This window comes from Hirundo rustica, chromosome 6 (assembly GCF_015227805.2).
Source record: "Hirundo rustica isolate bHirRus1 chromosome 6, bHirRus1.pri.v3, whole genome shotgun sequence".
NCBI lineage: Eukaryota > Metazoa > Chordata > Aves > Passeriformes > Hirundinidae > Hirundo > Hirundo rustica.
This window is the reverse complement of record NC_053455.1, coordinates 53,209,797-53,222,418: the sequence shown is the minus strand read 5'-3', so window position 1 is coordinate 53,222,418 and position 12,622 is coordinate 53,209,797. Positions and strand designations below refer to the sequence as shown.

General features: G+C 38.5%; 1 protein-coding gene across 1 annotated transcript in view; it reads left to right on the top strand.

The window, feature by feature from the left end:
• Positions 1 to 780: 780 nt before the first annotated feature.
• Positions 781 to 12,622, top strand: part of SBF2 (SET binding factor 2) — a 215,968-nt gene continuing 204,126 nt past the window's right edge. The window contains 1 exon segment of the mRNA XM_040066769.1: positions 781 to 874. Within this exon segment, the coding sequence (XP_039922703.1) occupies positions 796 to 874 (79 nt within the window). The 5' untranslated portion in view covers positions 781 to 795.

Below are 12,622 nucleotides of genomic sequence, written 5' to 3'. Positions count from 1 at the left end.
GCCTTTCCTAGTCATTAAACATTTATAGCACTCTAGTGGGTTTTTCTTCAGCGTGTTTGGACTACAGCTTAGAGTTTATTCTAACCTAAGTCAATACTCTTTCTATACCTATTTCTGGAAGAGTTTTATAAGTCTTTCCACAGTTTAAACTCCTGTCCAGTGATTTTCCTTTGAAACAGTTGGAATTTTCATTTAGGGAAGTAAGAGTGGAGTCTTGGCTTTGGTTTCTTTGCTAGATTAGCTTTTTTCCCTCTCAGTTTTCTTTTTTTTTTTTTTTAAATAATTTTTTCAAGTGCCTCTCTAGTGATTTGCAGCTTGTCACTGTTAGACAGACAGCTCTCCCAAATTAAATATTTAAAGTTTAGTCATGTAAAGCAGATATTGCTGGAGTGTGCCAGGAGGAATGGACTTACTCTGATACATCTGGTTCTGTTTCAGTATTGAAGGGTTCAAAAATAAGAACAAAAGGTAACAGATAACAGCAGTACAGAACAGTTGTCCCTGGCTGTAACTTTTTGTCCTTTGTTTCAGAGGGGTAAGAATCCTTTGGGCACAGTTGATAAAATTTTTCTATAGAGTTAGTGTAGAAGGAGGGCTTACTCAGATTTTTAATAATAATATTGTTTTTAATAATACATTTTTCGTTTTTAAGTTCCACGGAATTTGTAGTTCTGTATTTGAGTGTGGCTCACATGAATTTGAGCACATCGCTTACACTTGCAAACTTAAGAAAGGGGGAATTACTTTCCTTTTGCAGGCTCTGTAGATGGAACACTCATGCTCCATGTGTGGAGAATGAGGAAACACATGGACGGCGTTAGTTGGAATCCATCTGGCACGGCTCTTCCTTGGGGAGATGGAGTATTCCATAGCTGTGAGTTGTTTTCCTTTCAGAGTGGCAGAAAGTTGTTCCATATTTGTTCTTTTTCCAAGTTCTTCTTTTGCAACTTGAGAACTGACTCCACCTTGTACTCCACATGTGGTGTATATCTATTCCCAGAGAGACAGAAATGTCAAGATATTCCAGTATTCATCTTTCATCAAAACAAAAGCGGATAAGGTCTTTGCCTTGGAAGATTCTCTTCTTGAAAGCGCCTATGGATGTCACAAGTTGACATCACCTGAAGTCAGAGCTTTTAGAAGTATCTTTAGTGGCAGACAAGTTTTTGTCAGCCAGGTCCTTGGGTGCTGCTGTCCTAACAACTCCATTTTGAGGATGTTCCCTCTCTGTCTACATGATAAATTTGACAACTGTTCGGCACTGGGTTATTCAGTAAAATCCAGAAAGACAAAGTTAATGTATGCTCAGTGCTCTGTTCTCATGTCTTGGAGGGCATGGCTGCTTGTGGCAGGGAAATGGAGCTAAGAAGCCAAAATTGTGACAGTAGCAGTTGTCCTTATTCCTTGTGAGTTCTAGACATGCCTCCACAAGACTTGTGTTCCTTTTCTGTGGCTACAGACCAGGCATTCAGCCAGAGCACATTAGTATAATATACTTTCACAAAGAAAAATAGATAAAATTACTTTAAGCAGGTTTATCTTTACTTTTTCAATGAGAATTCCTCACCTTCATGGAATCGGTATCTCAGAACCTTTCCGGTGGTCAGAACCATTATTTTATTCTTTGGAAAGGTGTACTGCAGTGATGAAATTTGCTTAAATAATAGAGGATCCTACTGAGGAGGAGTCTCTCCACGTGGAAATGGAACCATGTTTTGAGGTCATGTTTTGTTATCTGCCTGCGGCCTGGATGCTGTTGCCCTGTAAAGGAAGTCTGATGAACCTCCTGAATCTTCTGTGGTGGGTTGACCCTGGTCAGTGTCTAAGCCCCCACCCAGGTGTTGGCTCACTCCTCCACAGCAGTATTGGGGAGAGAATCAAAAGGACAGAAGTGAAGAAAAGCTTTGTGAGAATCAAAGAAGGCTTTGATGCTCTGCAAGCATTGCTGAGTGACAGCTCAAAGTTTGGTTTATTAACAGCACTCCTGCAGTCATGTATCTGAAACACAGCAACATTCAGGCTGCTTTGAAGGAAATTCACTTCATTGCAGCTATACCCAGTACATTCTGTACTTGAGAGTCTCCAAATTTTGTCACTTCACTGCTCACAGAGTAAGTGGGGAATACCTGTTTTTCGAGGAACTCTAAACTTGCTTTAATCCTTCTTCTTAGCTGAATGTTCCAGGTTCAGAAGCATTTGGAGCACTAGGCTGATTTCAGCAAAGGCATTTGTTCCTTTACCTCAGTGCGGTTGGGCTGTCAGATTATTTCACACTGCTTTCCTGAAGTGACAAAGCTGTTTTTCTTTGACTTCCTGCCCACTGAAACCAGACAGAATTACTTCTTCTTCCAAGTTGTCTTCAGGGCATTTCTTCAAGTGTTGTTAAGAGATGTAGATGATACTGGTCTGTGGAGTTAGCAGTTGTGCAAAAGCTTAAACACTATACCAGTGCAAGTTGTGGAGTGACTGGATGTATTCTTGATTCCCAAGTGAGGAGAGGTCTATTTCCTATAAAACTGATACCAGTCTATAAGTTTGGTTCTGTGACTGCATACTCTGCTAACAACTATGGTAAATCAGTATGTCCTCCTTCTAAAATAGATGACCTATTTATCTTATGTGACTCATTGTACCAAATGTTAACTCAGATGACTTGAAGTATCTGGAATCATTCTGAGTCTTTCTGGCAAGCATTCCTCTGGTGAGTGGATCAACATTGTTCAGATTTGTTGTGGTAATACTGTTCAGCACTTGAACTTCCCTGAATCCTCCAAAAAAGTGACATCAGATGTGTTTCGTGACAGTTGGGAAGCTCATTTTCAGTGATGTTGTACAAGGTCCGTGGACTTGGTTGGGAGAGACATTTTGCATCAATGCTGTGGAGCTGTGCACTCTTGGAAGTGGGTGGGCACCTAACTGACTAATACCAAATTGACAGGTACAGAATGCAGTGATTTCTCTTTTAATAAACAAATTGGGTTTTGGGATAGGTACATGGAAATTCACTTGCCAGCAATTCACCCAAGTGAAGCTTCAAAACTCTAATATGTAAATTTGAGATGTCTTGTTACTAAACCATGAGCAGCACATTCTAATTAAAATGTAGAAAGTGGGGTATCAATCTGTTTTTCTTCCTACAGCAACTGGAGGCACTTTCTGCTCCTTAATGAGTTTTCAGCTAAATGTTCTTGGATACACTCCAATTACATCAGGGTGTCTGGCCATATTTTTGTTCTGGTTCCACTGTTGCAAATCTTTCTAGCCCAAGGAAAGACTGTTTGTCGCTGATTTTTTTTTTTTTTTTTTTTTTTTAATGTGTGTGTAGGTGAAAAAATTTGATATTTAGACCTTCTGCTATTTTTGTTTTCTGTGAAAGAATTGAGAAAATTCAAGGCCTTGCTTAGCCTTGTGGTCTTTTCACGTGTGTTTATGTACCTTATTTTTCAAGACTGGTTGAATGCATTTCTTACTGTATGTTAAAATGTTCTCCAGACTCAGGTGACAAGGTATTCAGCACTGCATGGACACTGCTTAGGTTCTGGTTCTTGATAAGTAAACTTCCTGTACCCTTATTCCATCTCTGTTATTTCCTGGTATTATATGTGGAGTGTAGAAGACTGTTTCAGGTCCCAGTAGTTTGCCTTCTTCTGTGTCAAATAACTGAATTGTGAGGCTTTCTATGAGTTACAATTCATATAGATAGTTTAATTAACATCCTGGTAGGGATTCAGAGGCATGTAAGAGTGTTCCTAGCTGATGTTTTCTTCAAAACTACTGCATAACCAGAAATGATATTGGAGAATCACCATGCCTGTGATAACACTGAATTCTCCTGCATCTTCTATATGTGGTCTACATAGGAAAAACCACAAAACTAAAGAGAATTATATGTTAAAGAAGCTCTATTATTAGGCCACAGCTGAGAGCAGGTTATAGCAAGAATGGTTTTCTGTGGCAATAGTACTACTTAATAAAAATGGCTTTTGTAAGAGTTTATCTGCATGGGGACAAGGGACTTAAACCCTTAGTGGAGATATTGCAGTTGGATGTAAGTAGCTGCTGTACTGTAATTTCTGGTGTTCAGTAATTAATCCTTCACTGAGTATAAAATGGGGATGTGTGGGAGAACAGATGGAGACAGTGCTGAGGGCGCTCTTGCCCCTGATATATTGCAGCTGTATTAATCACCAAAGAGTGGAAACAGCCTTGCCCTCACAGTTTTGGGGTGATAAAAGAGTGAGTTAGGTGATGGAGTGGTCAGTCAGTTGGAGTCTGCTGGCCATAGCTGTGAGGAGAAAGGGACAGGAAGCAGCGAGCTGAAACTGCGGAAAGAAGAGAGAAAGAGCCAGAGCTGTGTGGAGCGGCTCATTGGGACTGCAATGTAGAAAGAGCATGAAAAACTTAAATAACAAGGTACTGATACCTGAGGCCCCCTGAAGTTTTTAGAGGGAGCACTCTTGAGTGCTGCGTCCATCTCGATAATGATGACAGGGATATTCCTGTTTTGACAGGTCATCTGTCTTTGGCTAGAAATGTTGTGATACCATGATGGAAAGTATTTTGCAAGTTGAAACATTAGTTTTGTGTTCTGACATCTGGCACAAGGAAAATGTCGTTTGAGACCAGCTGTTAGGCTGAAGAAAAGTTAGCAGTCAAGAACTCAAAAATTAAAGTTCTCTTTAAATATAATGTTCCAAGATTTATTTTCTATTCTATATATATTTATTTATTGTATTCCATATATAGTATATGGTCCAAGATGTATTTAGTAGGCAAAAAATGAAAAGTGAGAGTGATGAGCTATTAGCTTCCATCTCTGTGAGCCGCCTGTGACAGAAGAGCCTCATGGACACCTTTTCTTACACCTCATAATATGACCACTGCTGGATTATACCCAGTTTTCTGCCCTGAGGTTCAGGACTGCATCTGCAGTTGGTCTGGGATAGGTATTTTAAATCACACTAATGAAGCACCCCAATCAACACTACAGCTGTCTTTGTGAGATTTGGAAGCAAAGCTTTGTTTTTTAGGAACTGCAGTAGTAGGTGATACAGATGCTGCTCTTTTATATAAAGTTACCAGAAGTAAAAATGTTTCAGACCTGAAGCTGATTAGGATTCTGTTCTTGTAACAAAAAACAAATTCAGTAACTGCTGTTGGATCTGTTGTGTGCATATGCTGGTCAAAACTAATTTGGGGAAAATGAAAGCTGAGTGATGTTTATCTTATGGTTCCTACCTATTATGAGTACCTAAGTGCTGCATATTAAATCTGAAACTTACATTTTGCTTCTGTTACTTTATAGATTTAAAACAGTGTGTTCTTGCATTCCTTCCCCTTGACTCTCCTTAAGAATCCTAGAATGGTTTGAGTTGGAAGAGACCTTAAAGGTTGTCTATTTCCAATACCGCCACCTTTCACTAGACCAGGTTTCTCAAAGCCGTGTCCAACCTGGTTTTCAACATTTCCAGGGATGGGGCATCCACAGCTTCTCTGGGTAACCTATTTTGCTATCCTCACAGTAAGAATTTCTTCCTAATATCTTATCTCAACCTGCTCTCTTTGAGTTCAAGGCCATTGTCCTATGTCCTGTCACTACCTGCACTTGTAACAGGTCCCTCTCCAGCTCTCTTATAGCCCTTTGGGTACTGAAGGTGCTGTAAGGTCTCCCTGGAGCCTTCTCTTCTCCAGGCTGAGCAACCCAAACTCTGTCTCCATAGGAGAGGTGCTCCAACCCTTTGAGCACCTTTGTGGCCTCTGGACTCATTCTAACAGATTCCGTGTCCTTGCGTGGAGGGCCCCAGAGCTGCAATGCTGTATTCCAGCTGGGATCTCAGGAGAGCAGAAGAGAGGGGGCAGATTCACCTCTTGTCCTCTGCTGTCCACTCTCCTTTTAATGCAGCTCAGGGCACATTTGGCTCTCTGGGCTGCAAGTGCACATTACTGGGTCATGTTGAGCTTCCCATCAATCAACACTCCCAGGTCCTTTTTCCTCAGGGCTGCTCTTAGTCCATTCTCTGCCCAGTCTGTGTTTGTGCTTGGAATTGTATGTATTCAGTTTAAAATGAAAAACAATGTCTGCTTTGTACCAAAGATTAGTCTTCAGAAGTAGAGTCTGGATCTTCTGCTGCAAGATATGTGAACTTGGTATAGCTTAGAAACTGTCTTCTGGTGCTGTGCTTGCTTTTCCTCATGGGATGGAAAAATCTTTCCAGAATTTTTTTTTTTTTTTTTTTTTTTTTTTTGTCTCTCAAAACTGTCCTCTCTGCTCACTTATCATGTGTCTCTGTGTTGGTGAGCCCTTCGTTGAAAATGCAGTTATCCGCCAGCTCTGGGAAGTGCTTTGCTTACTCTTTTGCAACATTGAATTCCCTGTTAATTAGATATATCCGACTTTCTGGTGCCTTTGAAACAAGTCAATGCTTGAGAAGACACATTTGGTCTTGTACAGTGACAGTTTTTCTCATCAGCAGAATTTTTTCAGGTGATAGTTCACACTGGCAATCTAATTTTACCTTTTTCAGAGGTAGAATGTGGTAGGGATAAGATTCTTCTTGCAATCTGAGTATTTACTTGAAGTCCTTCTGGCAGGATCTAAATGATGTTATACAAACCATTGTAGTTTTTCAAGCAAAAAATATCTGTTCTACTTAGTGATTGTTAACAGGGAAAGTGGTGTAATTTTACATAGGTTTTGAGAACCCATTTGCTTGTCATTGTTTTCCACTTTTTATTTTGTGGTACAATAGGCATGAAAACTTTTTCTTTCCTTTTGAAATGATCTTTCCAATCACTTTTTATGAGACATTTAATTCAGAGCTCTTTACTTTTTGACTGAATTTGAACTTTGTGACTTTCTCCCTCAAAGATAACCACTTGTTCAGACCATTGGATACAAATGTGAGCTTCAGGGGAAGTCTCATTGTTTGCCTTAGAAAAATGTCTTTGTCTAAGAGTTTACACATCTTTTACAGCACAAGACCCAACCCCAAACTTTGTGTATGCTTATTCCACCCTGTATACCCAGCTACTACTAATTTACTCTCTCAAACAGACCAGATCTAATATTTTTCTGTTAGTGTCTGTATCAGTTTTGGAAGAACTTGCTGAACTCGAGACACTGTCTCTGTAAAATATTTTTCCCTATTCAAGTCTTAGAATAAGTAATAGAAGAATAAGTGTGATGATGGATTGAATTGTATAGCAACTGAGTGATAAATTTCAGAGTTTATATTCCTGCTTTATTGTAAGCGTGTTCATAGTTGAGAGCTGAAGGGAGTGGAGAGAAGCTGGTGGACTGATGATGTGCAATACAGAAACCTCTTTTCCTTAGGAAACCAACTGAGGAAGGGTGAAGATGCCCTGTCAGAACAGAAGAGCTCAGGGTCAGGAGATGCTGAGAGCACTGAACTATGATGAGTTTTTAGGAAGAAGATAGACTCAGCAGTAGAGCCGTACAAGTATTCAAAGCTTACAGTGCTATAACAGTGGTGTTGAACACTTGACTGCTGTGGAGCAGGAAAAACTGATCAGAGCCATGGACTGAGATGAGGGGTCAAAACCTTTAGGAATTCAGGCATCAGTAGCTTGGTGCTCACAGAGTGACTTTTTCTCCCTCCTCTCATTCAGATTATTTTTTTGTTTGGTTGGGGTTTTTTGTTTTTATTACTTAGTTTTTTTACTTCCCCCCCCCTCCCCCCTTACTTTTAATTCTTAATGAGCACTTTTAAAAATGAAAATAGAACCACAATATTAGGAAGATTCTTCAGGCTTTTTATAGAGGATTTAGTCTGCAACTTTCCTATATTCTTTAGGGCCTCAAAGAGCATATCAGAATTTTAATTTCCTGATCAGATATATGGCTTTTCCAAATGAATAATTTATTATGATACTGTAGATGGCACTTCAGGTGAAATTACTTTAAGCATAATTTAATTTTTTACTGTGTCATATGACTATTATTTTCCCCCAGGATGTCATATGAAGGAATTGCTCTTTGTAATGGCTTTATTGGCTTGTTTATCAGTGTTCACACAAGTGAGTGAGGAGGATTTTAAAAAAACCCATAAAACCATATTATTAAAATTTTCAATAGAGCACAGTAACATATTTCCCTATTTAGTTGAATGTGCCAGAATTTTGTTTAGTATTGTTATCTGTATTGAGCTGCTCATAGATCTAATTATGACTTTTTCTGGCTATTACCAGACATGATTAGATACTTCCAGTAGTTATTTTGTGTATCTGAACAAATAGTGTCTAGTCAGTAAAATGATAGATGTGGGATTCCCACCCCATGACCTCAGATTATCTCTGTATACTCTGCTCTGGAAAAAAAATTACATAATAGGAAAAAAACCCTCCAAACCATAGTAGAAGATAAAACATGACTGTACTTAAATAGTAGACCAAGTGTTTCAATATCTTTAGGGTATTTTCTAAGTATTGCATTTAGACCTGAATCTTCATGTTCAGGAATCCTGTAGATAAATACTGATGCAGAAGAACTGTTGTATGTAGTCTTCTTTACCTATTACGTTCCTATGAAGTGATGTAGAAAAATAAGTTTTAGCATATGAGCAGACTTCTTTAAGAGAAAATGTAGAAAGCCTTTTCGTGAAGTTGTTTTGCTGAATTTTAGAGAATGAATAACTTTCTTTATATTCCATGAAATCAGATTACAGTTACAGCCACTTACATCTCTGGAGTGTAAATATCTGAAATCTGATTCTAACCTTGCTGTCTGTGTTTGGTTAAAAAAATTACCATACAGAAAGTAAAAAGATAATTGCACAGGCTGTTTTTTTAATGTATTAAAATTTTGTATGCTGAAATAGGTGCTGATTAAAGTGTTGAAAAAACCAGTATTGAAAATGTAAAATTGTTTTGGTAAAATTAGAATCTTACAGTTATATTCAGGAAATTTCAAAGTGGAGCTTTTTTAAAATTCATTTGGTATATCAGTTAAAGATCATTCCAAAGGATGGTTATAGAAGGGAGATAACGTATTGAAAACAGTAATCATATTAGTAAATAGGACAGGGTTCTTTTTAAAGCTGGACAAGTAAACACAATTTGTTAGCGCTGAGAAGCTGCCTAATTTTTTTTTTTTTTTTTTTTTTTTAATATTTGAGACATTGATTCAGAGTACAAAGCTGATTATGGTTTTGGCATCCTGATTTTTATACCTTCCTTGAAAACAAATATTTTCTCCAAGGCAGTTGGGAAGTCTTTTTCAATTTGGTGTGTTCAAAAGACTGTTTGTTTAATATATAGTGTTTATTTTGAAGTCTGATCTTCCCTTTCTATGCAGAAGCTGGCAAAAGTGATTTGTTTGCAAACAAGGAGGGGAATTGTCAGCTAGCAGGAAACTTTCTCCCTGCCAGCTGCCCAAGCTTTTTTCCAATTTCTTGAATATTATGCCAGCCATTGGGTAGGCAGTTACTTGAAAATGTTTTAACATTTATGTTGTTTTCTTGTCTGTGGTTTTTTTTTTGTTTGTTTTGTTTTGTTTTTTGTTTGTTTGTTTTTGTTTGTTTTTTAAGGCTTTTGCAAATCCACGTTACTGTCCACCCAGCAAAAATACAGCGTTTGTCCAGGAGTGTGTTACATCCCAAACTTCTGCCTGGAAGGAAGAGTCCTGAGGTGCTGCTGTTGCAGCCAAGCTTCATTAATTGTATCAGTAACTTATCTAGATAAAATATTGTGGGAATTAGAGTGGTGGTGAAAGGTGGAGGATGATGGTGTAAAGGGGGTTCTTCAGGAGCAGCTGGCACTTTCGTAGGTGTAGGCCAGAAAAAGTTTTTAAAGGACAGCTCGTGCTGTTGAAGAGGTTCCCACGCAAGCTCTTAAAGACGAGAAACGCAACGGCAGCAAAGTTAAGTAACTTTTTACAGAACATTGTAAAGTGTCAGTGAGTTCATTGCCACTGGTCACTAAGGTTTTGTTCTCAAACATGGCTTTCAGCATGAGGCAGCATTTTGCATGACGTTTTTCCAAGGATAATACTGAGTTTGTGGCATTTGGCACATTTCTTCAGAAGGGTTAGATGCTGCTGGAGTCTCGGCTGACCAAGTCACTGTGTACATCCTCAGCCAGTGCTGTTGTGCTGTATCACATGGAGCAGCATTAGAGGGACACTGCTGCTGCAGCTGAATAGGCCTCTAACCTGCTCATTCCCTCTTCTTCCTCCTCATTCTGCTTCCCTCTTCTCCATTTCCTTCCTCTTCTGCTTTTTGTGGTATTTATCTGTTTTCATTTCACTTGGCACTCGTACAGCTTCAGTGGATGAAGTTGATCCCTAAATGTAAATTTCCTCTAGAAGATCTGTTTTAGAGGTTCCCTGAGTACCAGTGGCTAAATTCCTTTCAGCAGAAACACCAACTGATTAAGTGGAATGAGATATGGCATATTTTAACCCTACTCCCACTTTACCTTAAATTAAAATGCAAGCTGGAATATTTCTCTCCTTTATTTACACACATAGAAATTATTTCTGATAGCCAGGTGTAAGGAGAATGTTGGCCTGCCTAGAAGAATATCTGTTGCAATAGTAGGAGGATGATCCTGCATGTAAGGTGCCAACCTGTGATTTGTGTGGTAATGATTGAGCCTGTTTCTTGTACATACTCTTTTCTGTGCTCTGCAAATCACAAAAGTACAAAAAATCAAATACCAAGACATTCAGGATTTTGGACTATCCTAAGTATTTCAGGTAATCCTGACTGCAGTGCCAGTACATTTGGGGGATGATTAAAATGCTACTACTTCTTTTCTCCTCCCACTAAGTTCAACAATTTTTTTCCTGTTTACAAAGAAAAAGAGCCTGAGGATCGCCTTATCCCATTATTTGTTGCATCCTTGATAATATGGCAAGCCTCCAGAACGTCTGTCGTTCAAATTCCCAGGATTGTTGTGTGCATGTCTTGACCTGGTTAAAAATGAACTGACTCTGAGTTGTGGCCAGTTGTACAGAGCGTGTTTGTGGTCATCGTGGGACGCCTGTCTTCATTCCATCTTCCTAAACATACTGGCATTTTGTTTAACCTTTTGTGGCAATTAGGCTGCGATAAAGTCTTTATTCTCTTGACTAAATCAGAATTAAATGCTCTTTATGTAACTTCCATGTCCAGGCTACCTCAGACTTTAAGATGCGCACGGCCCTGTGATGTGCTGGTGGGGGTTGGACAGATTTTTTTCAGAATTTCATGTATTTTAAAGCCTATCAAAGAAACATTTTTCTTTCTTGGTGTTTAATATTAGCTCTCCTTTGGCTTCTTTTTCCCTTTTATTTCAGCACTGACTTCTGTACAGGGACTAAGTTAAAATCCTCTGTAGTATTTTCTCTCTGATTTCATCAAGATTTCTGTAGTGATGTTTATAAAACTACAGTGAGGCCTCAAGAACATTCTGTTCCCAAGACGGGACATGAATTGTCTTTGTGCTTCCATGAAAAGCATTTCCAAAACACCTAGATGTGACAAGAATCCTGAATAGTTTAAAACTTCTGCAAGGTTCAATTTAAGAACTTTGATATGAAAAAAAATTTATTTCACAGCAGATTTTAGTGATGTCCTTAGTACTAGGGTCCTGTTTTGAAAAGGATCAGAGGTACTGTGCTCTGCCACCTGCCTGTGTATCTTTGACAACAGACAGTGTGTTCCTAACTCTGAAGGTGTAAAGTTGTACTTGTGAATGCTTGAAATTATTTCTTACCTTTACATTACCTTTACATATACAGTGGTAGTTTTAAACTATTTTCCATGGTGCAACTATTGATGGTTTTTGTGATCTGTTGTGTGTTTCTTCTTCAGGCCTGAAAATTATACCTTTGTAGCAGATCACCAAAGTGTCTTCCATTCAAAGCTTTGCATGTTAACAATACTGAGTGCTCAAATACATATTTATCAGGGGTTTGTAAGTGAAAAGAGAGCGTTTATCAGTCCTCATTAATTTGGAATGTAAGTTGCATTAACAGCTCGCTTCTGGAATTTCAAGGGCGAGCAAGAGATGGCAATGCGACCTTTCATGGGGAAAGATTTATATAAGGAGGGAGTTTAGGGGACTAGGGTTCAGGAACCAGAAAATTATGCCAGAATTTTAATGTGTTGCGTGTTTGTATTGTTTAAAGAAAAATATGGGAAAAGGAGAAGGGGAAAGAGGACAGATCAGAAGAGGTTAGTTGGGGAGGAAAAGTTGCCTTTTCCCTTAGTAGCTTAAGGTATGGACTGCTTGTTCAGAATTCTTACAGGCTGAAATTTGAGGTTTGGTCTTGGCAATTCGCTTTGTGTATGTACTATACATGGGCAAGAATATAATGTCTGAAATTTGAAGCCTAATTTATTTTGAGGTCAACTGTGATTCTGAATAGATTAAGATTTAAGCCCTCTTAAAGGTAGAAAAAGCTATTGGATGAAGATGATTATTTTAACTAGGCACATTTAGTGAAAATGAAAATTCAATTCATTGCTGTAGGTGCCGAATTAGAGTTTTGAAAAATGACTGCAATGCTTTTACAACTTTTGTACTTCGTGACAAAAACCTTACTACAAAATGAAAGAAAAAAAAAGCAAAACACTTAATTTGAAATATAGGAATATTTTGCTTTGTAGGAATGACTATT